Below are 16,629 nucleotides of genomic sequence, written 5' to 3'. Positions count from 1 at the left end.
AGTTTGAGGTTGACAAAAATGACTACATTTTCATGTTAATGATGTATATATTTGTTGTCTAAGTGATATAACTTTATTTTCTAATCTCAAATGTAGCACTGTGCTGGGTAACTAGGGTAAAATTCAGAATCACTTATTTTTGTAGTGACGTCACTGTGGCACTGACCAATCAGCGGGTGCAGAGTAACATCAATCAAACCCTGGATCAAATTTTCTCGGCTGGAGAATTATTCGATCATCGATCATTTTAAAGTCTTTGGTATCGATTTTCTCCCGCATTTAGTGAAAATGTTTTACTACCCCGCAGTTTTAAACCGTCATTCTGGATGTTTCTCCACAATCTGGTGAGTAGATATTTAATGTGATCTTTTTAAAGTCGTTTAGTTTTTAGCCCTCAAGTTAGGAAGCTGGCATGCTAACTATATTTCTAAATTTATTTTTCTGTAAAAAAATATCTTAAACTATCATGTGAATGATTTTTAACCTCTTAAATTCCGGGGCAACTTTAAAATAGTTAAATAACTTATTATAATAACTTATATAAATAATTGGCTAATACCATTGTAATAAATACAAATGCTAACAAGCTGTAATGTGTTCATCACATGTTAAAAAAAAAAAAGATTGCTCCACATTTAAACCATAGGCTGCAAATGAAGACTCTGCTTTTCCACCTTTTAACAGAAACTTTAGCTTCAAAAAAGAAAAGTGTCATAAAACATTAGCTTATTCTTTCGCCAAAAACGTTCTAATAAGATTTGCTGTTTTTCCAGCCAGGTCATTTTAAAAACACAACTGCAATGTCTGTCACTGATGTGACGAGTGTCATTATAAATGAGCACGTTCATCAACAGAAAATCACTGAGGGAAATAAGATTTATTTTTTTGATGTATTTCTCATAACTTTTGTAATGAGAACGTTTTCCCTGAAAAGAGGGAAGAATGTAAAATGATAGTATTAGGCGCATTTAATGCGATTTACAGTTTTGTTAATAGTCTACATTCATATACTGTAAATACTGTGAAAATGAGGTGATCTTTATTGATGGTGTATCTTTATTGTGTTGGATTGCCCTTTTTCTATGCATTTTAGAAACAGCTCAGTGTTTCTTTCGTGGCCTACTGCATCTCAAAGATTGTGTCTCCAAAACAACTTACAGACAGATTCCGTATAAATTGTAGGTACAGGAGGGATTCCTCCCTCCAAGGTAACAGACAGCTGATAGCAGTAACAGTAGCAGGAATGTCTCATACATTTTATCCCCCTGTAGCTTTTGTAGGCTGATTAATAAAATATGATATAAACCGATGTTCCTTTTTCAGGCTGGTTGCTACAAAAGGTATCCGAGTTCCCCGCAGAGATTTCTTAAAAGTGAATGTCCAAAACACATGGTAAGTTCTTTTTTATTGTAGTTTTCCGGGTTTATAACTGGGTGATTCATATGTAATCCAGTTACAATTAACAAATGTCCTGTCCAGTGAGGATCTTATGCGGTACGTGCTGGAGCGGGTTCCACCACCTCGACCTGGTCTGCCGCAGCCTCGCTTCTCACTCTACCTGTCCTCACAACTCCAGTATGGTGTCATCATGGTTTTCCACCGCCAGTGTGCTATTCTCCTGGGTAAGAACTGATCACTACACTGCTGGAAAAACATGCCAAGTGTGCTCGTGCTTGACCCTGGTTTTGTGTTTCTTCTAGAGGAGATTCATACCATTGTGGGGCAGCTGTTGAAACGGATGGCATCACAGAATATTGACCTGGATGATCCCACCAGGTGAGATCAAGTGTTTAACATTTTTATTTTGCCTTTTGAAAACACAAACTAACTGTGATTCCTCTTGCTGTCTATCAGACAAGCTCTGATGCTCCCAGATGCTCTGTCTCTACTGGAGGAGACAGAAGGCGCTCAGGACCCTTTATTTGGAATGATGAGCATGCAGGATATTATGCCGAGTCCCACTACACTGATGCAGGTGTCAAATGCTAAAAATAATGACCGAAAACTAAAACGTTGCAGAAATATATAAGTGGAGATAAAGCTGTAAACAGTCTAAATAATTGTACTGACGTAGAATAAATGACTTTCCTACACTGTGTCTCTCAGATGGATGAGACGTATGCAGGGGCAGCCTTTCCTGAACATCTTGGAATAACCAGCCCGAGTGATTCTGTGGCGGGAGAAAAAGGTAGGATGACATGATAATGCTGATCTCTTTAGGGCACTGCTTATTGCAGCAGTCAACAAAAAGAAATGTGTGGAAGCAAAAATAACTCCTATAGCTACTTACTGTAAATGATAAAAGTTATTAAGTTTTACAAATAAGCTAAATTACGAAATAGCTGAATTTGTTTCATTGTTGCTGACTTTCTCTTTATGTTTATTTAAACTGTATAAACTCAGCCGTATGTAACGCATAATTGTTGTCATTCAAAGTTAATATAAAGCTGTTAGGACCACAAAAAAAGTAAGAAAGACATGAGTGCCAGTGTTGTTCTTTTTCTATTATCAAGTTCTTGGTAATATTCACTCACAATATTTGAAATAGATCAGTGAGATATTGTTTCATTATTCACACACACACACACACACACACACACACACACACACACAAATACAGCAGTAATATGTCAAAATAAAGCTAATACAGACCATTTGCTATCTTAAGTTGAGCCTTTTTTTTTTAGATACAAACTTTTTCAATGTTTTACTTTGTCTACATTAAAAACTTAGTTCATGAAACATCTGCACCTTTTGTCCTAAGGGGTTTGAAATAACAAGCAGTAATTTGTTGTTCAGATGTGCAGGATAATAGTCTACTATGATGATACTTATGATGTGACCATCAATCCATCCATCCATTGTCTACAGTCTTCTGTAACAGTATTATTTTATTATTTAATAAAATAATGACAAGTTATAGCTGCAGTGCATAATTTTTGTTTTGTTGACAATGATATTACTCTGCCTCAGTTTGGTCTTTGTAACTAAAAACAATGTAACATTATTTGTATGCCATGTCCTTCACCTGAAAACAAGCTCTGTTGAGCAATAGAAGCAGAATCAGAATACTTTATTAATCCTGGAGCTACACAGTGGCCCCATGCCAGATTAAGGGATATACAGTTACAGGAAAGAAAGTACCAAATATTACAAAGAAATAGAATTAATTATATAATAAATGAAAAGTAAGTAAAATTAAATAAATCCCCCCTATGAAACGGTGCAAAATGTACCGGATAAAAACATTATGAAATACTATAAGACCTGACTGAGGGAGGGGCAGATAGGGGTTCAATTTACTTCATGATACTTTAACGTGGGCCTCTGTTTTATACTCCAACCTGTTTGCAACATCTCCCTTTCCTAGCTTTCCTGTCTTGACATAAAACAAATCACTTCCTGTGTGCAGCGTGGGAATGTATGGGAAAATCTAATACTGAGAAACACAGGGTGTTTGAAGAGAGAGATCTGTGGAACTGATCAGCACTGAGAGAACTCATATCACAATGGTTTGAATGTAACGGACATTACATTATTTCCACAAGTTATCCACAACAGCTTTAACAAAGGTGACTTTCTGTAGATATACAGCTACAACACAAACTGAAGCATCTTCATTTAGTAAAAGACAATATACAAGATCCTGTGTTCATTTTGTCATTATGGGAGACATAATTAATGTCCATAAAGGCACAGTGTGTCGGGCTGTGTGCAGTAATATACAGATACATACCAACAGGTCACAGAAATAGATGACTTTCTGAGATTGTGTGCAAATCCTGACAGAAATACAGAGAAAGGAGAAGCCTTTGCAGGTCAGGGCAGAGCAGGCTTGCGTCAACAGCATCCTCCTAATTGGCCAAGGCTGATGCCTCCATGTCAGGATATGTTGTGCTACTGCACTTCACTCAGCAGCAGAGAGCACTTTAATTGCAGCTTGATTAGCTGTATCCTCTCCTGCCAGCACCAACAGATTGTGCAGCGTGAAATCATTTAAAGTGTCTTTTTTTTTTTATCAATGTGATCTATTATTTTTCTCAGGCATAACTGCATCACCAGACAGCATCACTCTCAGAGAGACGGAGCCTGTCACTATCCCCACTGCAGAGGTATGCTTGTCAAAGAAGCACATGTGAAGACATGTACATTTTTATATCAAATATCGTACAGATCCACACTTGCATTCCTCTTTCTTTCATCTTGGTAGTTTGAGGGCGTGGAACTGGTCGATCAGCTTTCAGATGTGCTTGACCTGCTCATGGCTCAAACAGATCATTTTCCAGAAGGTGGGTTAAGAAAGAAGGAGCTAATTTCTCCCAAGAGGAAAAAAGGGGTTTTGAAGCAAAAGGATAGATTATTATTTTTTTATTTGTTTAAACTTTTCTGACAGATGTCGACGTGGTGAGAAAAGTGGTGAAACCAGGACAGCGAGAGAGGGAGATAGAAAGAGGTGTATATCGGGAGAGGAAGACAGCCACTGAAATCACTGGATCCACAGCTGAGTAAATGAAACGGACACACCCGTAAACATGGAACGTGAACACACACACGTACGCACACAAATCCACTGACTGTGTCGGTCTACCTGTGCATTAGATTACAGCCCGACATACTCCCTAGTGAAGAAGCCATGCTGTTGCCTCAGGAAGTGCCTGGTGTGTCAGTTGAGAGGCCAGTACCATTTCCAGACCAAGTCACCCCCGTCTCTCTGCCTGTCCTCCCCTCACCACCCCCTGCAGTGAGGCAACAGGAAACACGCCGCCTAGAGTTAGAGGTACATGCTTCTGTGGATGTTGTTCAAGAGACAGAATACTGACTTATGAAGACATAATAAATGTTAGTTAGTTCTTATGATTTGGTTTTGATACATTGCCAGCACAGACTTAGCCACACACACTGCCATCTCTGAGAACCAGCTTGGGACATGGACACTCACTCTCACTGAAAACATGGCTATTATTACATAAATGTTATTATGAGGGTATGCAAGGGTTATTGTGAGGGCAGAAGGGGGACCCCTAGGGGACCTCCACAGTGTACATTGTGAAGTCACTACTGGACAGAAAAATTCACCCCTCACACTTGTCCCGTACCCAGGAAGTGTCCCCTCCAGAGGTGAAGAGGAGAAGGAAGAGGCAGCTGATCTTCTTTGACCCAGAGACACAGCTCCCTCAGGAGATGCTGCAGCAGCAGATTGACGACCCACTGACTGAGACGAGACCCGTGCATCTCATTCCACCTTCAGCACAGAGAACTCGCTCTCCTGCTGAACTGTTGAACAACCCGTGCACCTGTCAGTAACACGCGCGTGGAAAAGATGAAGTTGTTGATGTTTATTGGTGCTTTTCACTCTGACATTTTAAACTATTTGCAATTATAACCATACAATATATATACAGACTATAGTAGATATCTATCTAGAGTTATAATGGACTACTACATTCTCTAATTTTGACCCATAATCAGTAAAACACAACCCAGTTGCACCAAATTGAAAATGTAAAGGAACGTATTCTAAATATATTCTTCTCAGTCCCTATTAATTTTTAATTAATTTAAAGACAAACAGACAGGAAACAACAAAACTGATGAAATAAGTTAGACAATAAGTTAAGCAATTGTACGGCATTTTAAATAACAATGGTTATGTGTCAATTTTGACTAAAGCACTTGACTCAAGTGCAGTAACCTTTTCAACAATGAACCACCAAGCAATTTCTTTCCTCCGCAGTCTTGCCTGAAGAGGTGCTGTCTCTATGGAAACAGGCAGCAACTGTCACATCTGTCGCTGACTTGGACCTGACGGTTGGGGAACGAGGACCCGAGTCCACGGACTCTGAAAAGGAAAGAGAGCGCGAAATGGTCGAGTCGGCTGAAAAAGAAGAGGAGAGACGAGAACGCAGCCCCAGAGAGGTGTGACAGAGTTTTTGTTGAATTGTGTGCTGGTGGTGAGGATATCTGATACAACATTAAAAAACAACACTTATAATAATATAATATGCCTGTGTGTGAATGCAGGTCCCGAGAGATTTGACAGATTCCGAGTTTTCAGGTAAATACAACCATAAGACATAAGCTAATATAATAACATTTCTCACTGAGGGCAGCCTGTTTGTGTTTCAATGAAGGGGTGAAATAGTTGTCCTCACTGTGTTTGTACTGCAGTTGCATTTAGCACAAGCAAAAGTGGATGGGGCGTTCACAGGGGTGAGGTTGGAGGTTGGAGGTTGGGGTTTGGCATGTGTCGCTTGTAGTTGAAGGTTGTAGCAAGACTCCAGGGAATGAATATATGCCATTGCAATGTACTCAAGTGTGTGTTTGTGTGTGTGTGTGTGTGTGTGTGGGCAGGCCTGATGCTGGATGGCTCTGACCAAAAGGAGTTATCTCGAGAAATCTCGCCCGTGTTTACTTCAGACAGAGAAGGGTAAGCAACAAAGACATGTATGAAGTCAAGTGTATGAGGGCAGTCATGTTTGTGCTTGCGCGTTTGTGTGCATGCGTGTGTGCGTGTGTGTCGGGGTGGGAAACGCATACTAAACCGACAGAGATCCCATCTTCATCGAGCAAAAACAGAGCTATTCATAAGAACAACTCCTCATCCAACAAACTCTTCATCAAATTAAAATCACTAAAGTTCAAGGATTCAATTCAGAGTTAGAAACCAACAGTTCATGATATAGTTAAAAACTAAAAGTTGAAAACCTCCACAAAGTTCCACGTCGTAGGCCTATCTCCAAACTTTTGAGTGATGAGCAGATAAGTGCTGCCCACTGCTCCTGCACCCAGCTATTTTGTTAGTATATATGTATATGTATATATATTTTTTATTTTGTCATGTTTGAATTAAGTATTTTATTATTAATAACAATATTAATAATAACAATAGTAATTGTGTGTGTGTGTTGGCAGGCCCATTGTATCCAAGTCTTTGTCCGTGATGCAGGACATCCCAGAAGTGGAGGATGAGTTTCCTATGTAACTACAAAGAAAACATCATTATTATTAACCAGTAGAAAATGTGCTTGTTGACAGTTTTTCCAGATAACTGTAAACGTTGTGTGTTGTTGTGTGTGTCCAGGTTGTTTCCGTCGGACAGTGAATCGCCACCTGTGCTTTTTCACTCTCTCCTGCCGCCGGACGTTGACCGCAAAACTGTCAGCACTGCTTTTCAGGGGCTGCTGGGTAAAGTATCAGTTTCAGCTCACATTGAATCGTCTCATCACTCGCAGATGTTGTATCTGTGTTACTGTTGCAGCGTCAGAACCCGGGGACACTTTTAAATCAGTGTGTTTTCAGTGACGAAACAGATCTGAATTGCAATTTAAACATAATCACTTTTCCAGCAAAATGTGGTTAATGTGTGGCTGATATTTTTACATACGGCAGGTGGAGGTAGTTTAAATGTCCTTAGTTTCATCTAAGAGGTCACAAGATACATCTGAGAAGTAAGGAGATGATTAATAAGGAGAAACCGTAGGAACAAGAAGTTGCCTCAGTTGCTAGTTTCAGGTCTTCTTCAGTAGAATATGATAACAATTTTATAAATTATGTTTCTATTTAGAGGAAAATAGATGATTCACTGTGGCACATATGAGAGGACCAGTGTGATTGACAGCTAGGATTGTCCAATAGGAGCCGTGTTGCAGGTGATCCGGTTGCAAAATGTCAAATTGCAAATCTTGAGGTTTCAAAATGGGAGATCCAATTCCTGTGGGTGACATCACAACTTGTTTCCCCTTGGCTCTGATACACAATCTTTTTTTAATTTATTTTTGGTGTCAGATTGAAGCATTTAGTGAAAAGAGAAGGGAAAACATGCTCAACATTGCTTTTTGTAAGACATCACACACCAGAACGAAAGCTTTTTGTACTTTACAAGGTTGTTATAAAGAAAAGCAACTAAAGTGAATGGATGAAGGACTTTTTTATTCAGATAAATTAAAGAAAAAGCTTTAGAAAAGGTGTAAGTAAAGGGCAAGAATAATATAAAGGAATATTGAACTTTTGAAACATCATAAAAATAACAGAACGAAACTAAAACAGAAGAAAATAACAACATTATGGTTCTGTGTGAGAAAGTAGCAGGACAGAAGTGTGAACTTGTCGAGCCCTGACCCTTCCATACCTTATGTCCTTAAACCTAAATATTAAACAATACATTGGAAGCTTTTTGCTTCAGTAATTATATTCATATAAACTATTCAAACAAATGAGAAAATGTAGTGCAGAAAAAAGTACAGTATTTCCCTCTGAAATGTTTTGCAGTGGAAGAATACAGTAATACAAATAATGGAAATGGAAATATTTTCCTTTTCTTCTAAATAAAGCACACTTGTAACACATGAAGAAATAGTTTTATTTATCTTTTTCTTTCACGTATGCAGATTTGTCTATTTTCTTTTATCATCACGTCGGTTATTTATAAGATATTGATCATACGAATGTTGATGTCTTATGTGCAGAAAATGTGTCGGCCAGGACGCTTCGCGTGAAGCAGGACGAGCCTTATGGCGACATATGGATTTTACCTGGACTCTGATGATGAAGAGGTGCAAGTGATTTTGTGACGAGCACGCGTTCCCCACATTCCTCCTGCTCTGGAAGTTTTCTATGTTCTATATCCTGAATTCAAAGAATATAACACCTCCACAAATGGTCTTCTGCATCTTGTTAACATGTTTGAAATCAAACACTGTTGTATACAACTGTTTTTTATAAAAGTTGGCATGAATTTACATCACTGTACCTGTTGCAAATTTGACTAATAATCTGCATATGAATGTTTCAACTGTTTTTATTGTTGTATTGTTTTTATACTCATTTTATACTTATTAATGTACTCATGTTGTTCTGCACGGAAGAAAAACACACGTCTTTGTTCGGGTAATTGTGTTCCTCTGAACATGTACGGAAAAATAAAAGTTTTCTAAGAGTTCTTTCTCTCTTCAGTGCTCTCTGTGTTTGTTGAAAGGCATGTGCAGCACGCAGAGCAGGGCAGGTGTGGCAAAACATGTTGCAGGGGTTAAGGAGGCGCAAGAGGGAGAGCAAGTAAGTGGAGTGAAACTGGATCCTCCTTCTTTCCCCCCCGACTACATCTTGATTCTCCTCTGTAGACTTTCTCGGGGGCTGTGACTTAAGTTTATTATTAGCATCTGTCTCAGCTCTCACTCTCCATTCGTCGTCCCCCGGTCTTTTTGTTCCATTTCTCTCTGTCACTTTTTGTTTTTGTCTTGTACTTGGGTGACCTTGCTCTCTTTTTCCAGTGTTTGACTTTTGTTTTTCTTTCTTCCTCTCAAAGGTAATTCTTTTTTTTTCTTTCTGTCAGTTCTGTGGCTCCACTGTGTCGTCGTGTCTCTCCTTCACTCCTGGTTTTTGTTGACAACACTGCAGGCTGTTTATTACTTTGTCAGAAACTGTGTCCTTGTTCATTCTGTTCCATTCCTCTAATATTTTGTCGTCCCCTTGTCTGTTCTCACCACAGTTCTTCACAATCTCTAGTTTTTGTGCTCCTGCTGCTTCCCTTGCCTCTCCTTCACCTCCATCCTCCTCCACTCGAGCTTGACCTGTCTCTGAGCAGCTCTGCACTTGAGCATGATGGGAAAGACAGAACTGTATTCTCTGTATAAGGGTTTTCTGGACTGTATTTGCCTTTGCCTCTCTGTGAGTATCTCCATTTTCTGGGCATGCGTCAAGTGTGCACGGACTGTATTTCTCTGCACAAATCATTCCACCACCTCTGCATCATGGGTGACTTTAAACCTAAACTTTGACACTTTGCATTGACTCTACATAATGAAATGTGTTTTCTTTCAGTTCCACAGTCTTCTAACTACAAGTCACATGCACACAGTGTGTGTTATATGCTTCCGTGCTTTTGCACAGTCTATTTCTTGTCCTACAGTAAGTGTCTCCTCAGCAAATGCTGGGCTTCTGATATTAATAACAGTCTCAGAATGGAAACAGACTCGGCTCCTGAAGAAGCCAGAAGACATTTGACAGACATTCCTTATTAGCCTCCTTTAAAACAAACTCATGTCATCATGAGCAGCCTTAATGCACAAACTCACACACACTGGTCTCTTTTTAAACGATGGCAGCATCGACACAGCCTGCAGCTCTTGGGTCATCCATGAATGAATGTCTCCTGTGATGCACCTTTGTTTCACTGTGTGTGCAGAGATCTGCAAGTTTGAATCATCGTCAGTCTAAGTCAGGTGCAAGGCCAGCTGGTGACTTATACCCTTTTAAGCCTAGAGGTCAGAATATTTTGACCTCTATCTATATCTGTTTTAAGTAATAGTAATAAAGGTGACAGGAATAGGTTGCTCTCTGCCCTGATTTGTTTTTGTTGGACATTTTTCAGCGGAGCAGCGAGGAGGATGTGGACACCAACAAGAGGGACACTGAAAATGGTCACCTGATCTATAAAATTGGGGACATCGTTGAAGACCGATGTAGGTAGTAGCTGAGTTAAGAAATGGCAGCTTAAATCATATATATCTCAAGATTTAATGTACTGTTTTCCCCTCAATATGCCTCACAGATGAGATAGTGGACACTTTGGGTGAGGGGACCTTTGGGAAAGTGGTAGAGTGTGTGGACTTCAACAGGTAATTTGTAAAGTCAAGCCAATGTTTAACATGTGTAATAATTACTGCTTTATATATAGAACAACAAACAGAAAGACAAAAATCCTTTAAGGTTCATCATGTGGAACAAATAGGTCCTCATTTTAATAAATAGTTACAAAAAAATATACCAGAATATGCAACATCAATGTACTGTACACACACATACATGGCTTTGACTGGTCCCCTTAATGATGTGTCCTTCCTGAAATGCATACAACAAGAGAGCTCCAGAATAAATGTACAATTAAAACACCATTAGACCTCAGAAAAATATACATGTACACAACAAATGTGTGTAAATATGAAGGAATCACAGAAGAGGATTTTGTTTGAAAATGTAGGAAAGGTCATGTTGCTCTGAAGATCATTAAGAACCAAGAGAAATACAGGGAAGCAGCCAAACTGGAAATCAATGTGCTGGAGACGATCACAGAGAAAGATCCGCACAACAAGCAGTGAGTAGTTTGGTATTTTGATCATTATGTTAAGAAGACGTTTCCATTTTTGTTTCATCTTTCTTCCCGTCAGACACTGCGTGCAGATGCTGGACTGGTTTAACTATTATGGCCACGTGTGCATCTCCTTTGAGCTGCTGTCTCTCAGCACCTTTGACTTCTTGAAGGCAAACAGCTTCACGCCTTATCCCATTAACCAGATCCGACACATGGCTCACCAGATCTGCCACGCTGTCAGCTGTGAGTCCAACCTGCATCACACTGACTGTGCTCTACTCTACCACTGTGCTTTTTCTCTCATTACACGCCGTTGCCTGTGATGACAGTAAGCAGATTATTCACAGTTTTCTTGCTGCGGTTAGAAAGATGTTATTGTTACCTGAAGATGATAAGAATTCAGTGAAAGACAAACACAGTTAAGGATCAGTCTGGATCATTTCAAACAACCACAGAATATTTATTTTGGCCCAAAGGACCCAAGAAAAGAAGCAGCCATTCAACAAGCTATAACCATTATATTTTTTGTCACATTTGCTTATGCTTATTAATTCCATCCATCTTCTATCACTTTATCCTCCACACGAGGGTCATGGGGTCACTGTGCCAATCTCTGCTGACATAAGGCGATAGGTGGGGTTCATCCTGGACAGGTTGCCAGTCCATCACAAGGACACATAGAGACAAACAACCATCCACTCTCACTCTCACACCTACAGTCAATTTAGAATGTCCAATTTACCTAATCCCGAAACCAGAGAACCCGGAGAAAACCCCCACATACACACACATAGATAGAACATGCAAACTCCATGCAGAAAGACCCTTTTTCTGACTGGGTCGCAAAACCGGGTCCTCTTGCCACAAAGGCAAGAACGCTAACCACTACACTAAACCTGTGGCCCCCTTATTATTTAGTTAATTGATCATCAAAATAGTCTTTGCAGCAATTCTAAAAACATTAAGTTACCCTAAATACCTACCTACCTACTTACCTACCTACCAACCTACCTACTTACCTATTTACCTACTGGCCCTCTACCTACATCTTTCTCTTCCTACTATCCTCCTTACCTAGCTATATACTTACCTATGTAGCTACCTCCCTACTTACCTATTTATCTGTGTCTCTCCCTCCACCCACCCATCAGACATACGTGTACATGTACACGATTTCATGTTGTAAAACTATATATACAGTAGAGTCCAGAAGAACAAGTGGATGAAGGATTTAATTCTCATATTCATTGGACAGAATAATATGGAAGAATAATATTATTATTTTTTCCACAAAGTTAGGTCTCACACAAAATGCACATGGATGTCAGACATTTGAACGAACTTAAGATGTGACCAGAGGAGGGCGTTGACCAACCCCTGATGAATCTAAACCTGCTCTCTCTCTCTCTCTCTCTCTCTCTCTCTCTGCAGTTCTCCATGACAACAAGCTCACTCACACTGACCTGAAGCCTGAGAACATCCTCTTTGTCGACTCAGAGTATTCCCTTGTATACAATGCTGAGAAGGTTAGAAACAGCTGGAGACATGAAGGCTGGGACCTTCAGGGGTGAAGAATGAAATCAGAATGTCAAGTCACCAGGGATAAATGCAGGGAGAAGATGCAGATTACCTTTTATTTGCCCATTTTCATGCAGATTTGTTTCAGCACAACCTGCAATCCACCCACATGGTGGGTACAGACAGGCTTATTTATCCATGCAGATTATGGATTGTGTTTGTTGACACCGGTGTCACAGTGTTTGGAGTCTTCGATGAGTGGAAATCTGTTTTTAAAAATCACTTTTCAGATTGTATTTCCTCTGCCAAGGAGCTTAATGTTTCTGCCTGTGGGCAGCAAAACTCAAAACATAAAAGACACATTTGGATGGAAATGACAGTCGTTATTAGTTATGACCCAAGAAAGACATTGGATAAGGATTCAACATTTTAAAAAGAAAAACAGTTAATATTGTAAGATAGAGGACTGTAATTGATACACTGTGGGAAACTGAACAGCCTTAAAAGAGGTTTTTACTCTGTGAGTAACTAATTTACATGTCTGATTGACAGTCATTAAAGCTATATATGTAAATAATACTACTACTACTCCATATAATGATGTGTTTCCAGCCTTGGTAGTTCTCTGTTATGCTGCACAGCTGTTATAAGTGATAGAAAAGATGTGTGAAAGTACTAAAATAACAAACTCTGGTGATTCTTTCTCTGTGGAGACGCTTGTGTTTCTTCTGTCTTCCTTCAGAAGTGCAGTGAGAGGAGAATAAACAACACCACAGTGCGTCTCATTGACTTTGGCAGCGCCACCTTTGACCATGAACACCACTCTGTTCTCATCTCCACACGTCACTATCGAGCCCCAGAGGTCATTATGGGTAAGACAGGTTGATGCAGACTGGAGACTAATAAGAGAATGTCAGTCCTGTCAAATTGGTTTGTAAAGGTTTAATCCGTCTCCCCCCACCCCCACAGAGCTGGGTTGGGGTCACCCATGTGATGTCTGGAGCATCGGCTGCATCCTGTTTGAATACTATGAAGGCTTCACACTTTTCCAGGTCACATGTGTGCCTGTGCTGTCACATGGAAAGTAGCATGGACGTAGTCTTGCTGACTTCTGTTTGCACCTACAGACGCACGACAACAGGGAGCATCTTGCTATGATGGAGAGAATACAGGGACCAATTCCTCAGAGAATGATCCAGAAGAGCGGGTAACTCAAAGCCGAGCTCTGTGAATTGCACTCCAACACTTTTCCTTTGTTTGACAACTCTTTACTTCCATCTCAAGGAAGTTCTTCTATCGAGGGCGCCTAGACTGGAATGAGTGTTCCAAGGCTGGACGCTACGTGAAAGCCAAGTACAAACCACTGAGGGTGAGCTTTATTTCACAATGTTTTTTAAGGAGTTGACATAAACTGTGCATTTTCGTCATTTTATTGCACTAAGATTTCAAATTTGTGTCTGGTTGAATCTGTCACAGTTCAGCTTAGTGTCTTTACCCCTGAAAATGACATACCTCTCTTTTGTTTTTCAGAAGTACTTGCTGTCACATGGGATGGAACACCACCAGTTTTTCAATCTCCTGGAGAGGATGCTGGAATACGAGCCCTCAAACCGCATTTCTCCTACTTCCGCTCTGTGTCATCCCTTCTTCCTGTCGGTCACTGACCCAGGAAGGAGCCACAGCTGGAGAAACAGCTGCGATATGAGTGGATGACTAAAGAAGTGGTCTGATCAAATCTAAGAGGATTAAAGCAGGGCAGTCTCATGTGGTCCATATATGGTCATGTGCATTACTGTGATAAAAAAAGTGAGAGCGCATGAAAGATGAGACAGTTGTGTCTTAAGTGAGGTACAGAACATTTCCCTGACCACGTTCGAATGTTCTTACTCTTTAAAAGGTATTTTCCTGTGTCACTAAACATGTGATAGCTAGTGTTACATTATAATTATTATTGTTGTGCTGCTGGACAGTTATCTATGTGGAAAATGTTCTGTGCTGCATCATAACATTTAACCTCTGAAGAAATATATACTTGACTTTATCAGAACAGGGTGAAACACATTTCAACAGACTGCCAACAGTGTTGTGTCAAACACAAAGTGGTGCAAACTAACGTGACTGGAACTGTTGTTTTGATGTTATTACTCTGCCTTTGTTGGTCTTTGTGAACAGAAACAGTGTAACAGTTGTTGTATGCTGTGTCCTTCGTCTGATACTATCAGACCTGACTGAGGGAGCGTTTGTGTGTATACAGCAGCAGAGCCAAGACGGGCGGGGACAAAAATAATTCTGTGTTTGACAATGATTGGAATCTGACAGACATTTATGAACATGTGAAGCATTACAGATTTAAAACTTCACGTTTGCTTAAAAAGACTATGAAGTTTACATTTCCTTTGTATCTCTAAATTTGAAATGATATAAATGTGAAATTTATAGTAAGAGCTTAAAAAAGGTTTGCATTTGCATTCCGTGAGTCAATTTAATATTATTCCTTTATTTTTTATCATAGACTGTTTTGTGGAAGGACTTCAGTGATTCATTAAATTGACTTCTTCTGATTTCCATGTTTGTGGCCTCTCGGCACATGTGTGCTTGGCACGGTCACAGCCGTGCACGTCTCACGTGTCGCATGTTCATGTCGCTGCCATTGACTCGCAGGCGTCCTCTGACAGCGTGATTGAGTGCAGCTCAGCAGAGAGCAGGGACTCGAGGCTGAGCCAACTTTCCTCTTCAGCCTTGGCAGAGCTGAGGGGAACTCAGTGTTGGCATATGTGAGCCTGACTGAATGAGACCTTCGCCTCAAGTGCGAATGTGTGTGTTTTTGTCAGTGCCTGTGTGTGTGTGTATGTGTGTGTGTGTGCGTGCATATAATCTTTCTTGGCAATTCTAAGACTAATTTAGGGCTGTTAATGAGCAAGAATGATGCTCAAATTCAGTAAGAGAAATTTGAGACTTGTTGAAGGAAAGATTTTGTGTTTTTTTTATTATCTCACCTTTCTTTACATACTTTGTAAGAAATTTGTATTTGTAATGGAATTGATATAAAGCATCTATACGTGGTACAGATAACATTGCTTTTATCATCCTGAATAAGTTTAAAATGGTTCTGCTTGAGAAAAAGACAAATAGTAAAACAGTCCAAGGACCCTGGATGTAAACGATTGATATAACAAATATTTGGTCCAATTTACACACAGACTTAAAGTGAGGAGGACAAGACTGAGCAGTGATCACACAAACAGACTGACGTGACACCTGCTCCAGCCTCATACGCAAATAAAATAATGTCAACACAAACAGTGTGTGTGTGTGTGTACTTGGTATTCCTGATGTTGTGCGGACCTAAATCTGTGAACACACTCACATTATAGGGATTTGTCTTCCTTATGGGGACAGAAATCAAGTCCCCACAACTTAAATTACTACATTTAAAGTGAAGACATGTTTTAAAGTTAGGCTGAGGTCAGGGTTAGGATAAGGACCAGTAGTAATTATGCTTAAGGTTAGAGTTAAGTGTCCAGGAGATCAATGTAAGTCAATGCAATGTCCTCTGAGGTCGTGTATGTGTGTGTGTGTGTGTGTGTGTGTGTGTGTGTGTGTGTGAGAGAGAGAGTGTGAGAGAGACACACTGAGAAGACAGTGACATTGAAGACTACAAACATACATCATATGCTTTTTCCTTTGTTTCCTCCTGTAGTTGCTGTGGAGATGTTCTGCTGACACTGGACCAACTCAGCTTAACTCCTCTCAGAGAAAACTGACCTCAGATCTGTCACGGAATACTCGTGCAGGTGGAGGCGTGGTCTTTCCTGCTGATCCTGTTAAAGCATTAAAGCAGCCCCAACTGTCAGATAACAACTATCTATCTATCTATCTATCTATCTATCTATCTATCTATCTATCTATCTATCTATCTATCTATCTATCTATCTATCTATACATCTATCTATCTATCTATCTATCTATCTATCTATCTATCTATCTATACATCTATCTATACATCTATCTATCTATATATACAT

At 39.8% G+C, this 16,629-nt stretch overlaps 2 protein-coding genes across 2 annotated transcripts; both read left to right on the top strand.

The window, feature by feature from the left end:
* The first annotated feature begins 150 nt into the window (after positions 1-150).
* LOC131471883 (meiotic recombination protein REC8 homolog) lies at positions 151-8,935 on the top strand. The gene is made up of 17 exons (XM_058648675.1): positions 151-344; positions 1,324-1,392; positions 1,480-1,622; positions 1,701-1,776; positions 1,855-1,975; positions 2,107-2,188; positions 4,045-4,112; positions 4,211-4,289; positions 4,394-4,505; positions 4,600-4,777; positions 5,101-5,296; positions 5,735-5,916; positions 6,022-6,055; positions 6,352-6,427; positions 6,913-6,978; positions 7,082-7,185; positions 8,466-8,935. Exons 1-17 carry the CDS (start codon positions 289-291, stop codon positions 8,540-8,542), a joined length of 1,719 nt encoding a protein of 572 aa, XP_058504658.1. The 5' UTR covers positions 151-288; the 3' UTR covers positions 8,543-8,935.
* A 144-nt stretch (positions 8,936-9,079) lies between these two features.
* On the top strand, positions 9,080-15,667 carry LOC131471884 (dual specificity protein kinase CLK2-like). Its single transcript, XM_058648677.1, has 12 exons — positions 9,080-9,301; positions 9,485-9,663; positions 10,367-10,457; positions 10,547-10,613; positions 10,976-11,089; positions 11,163-11,329; positions 12,518-12,612; positions 13,347-13,476; positions 13,574-13,656; positions 13,732-13,811; positions 13,889-13,973; positions 14,135-15,667. Exons 2-12 carry the CDS (start codon positions 9,595-9,597, stop codon positions 14,315-14,317), a joined length of 1,164 nt encoding a protein of 387 aa, XP_058504660.1. The 5' UTR covers positions 9,080-9,301; positions 9,485-9,594; the 3' UTR covers positions 14,318-15,667.
* The last annotated feature ends 962 nt before the right edge of the window (positions 15,668-16,629 follow it).

The sequence above is a fragment of the Solea solea genome, chromosome 13 (genome assembly GCF_958295425.1).
Source record: "Solea solea chromosome 13, fSolSol10.1, whole genome shotgun sequence".
NCBI lineage: Eukaryota > Metazoa > Chordata > Actinopteri > Pleuronectiformes > Soleidae > Solea > Solea solea.
Note: the sequence above shows the minus strand (reverse complement) of the source record. Positions and strands in the feature narration are given on the sequence as shown.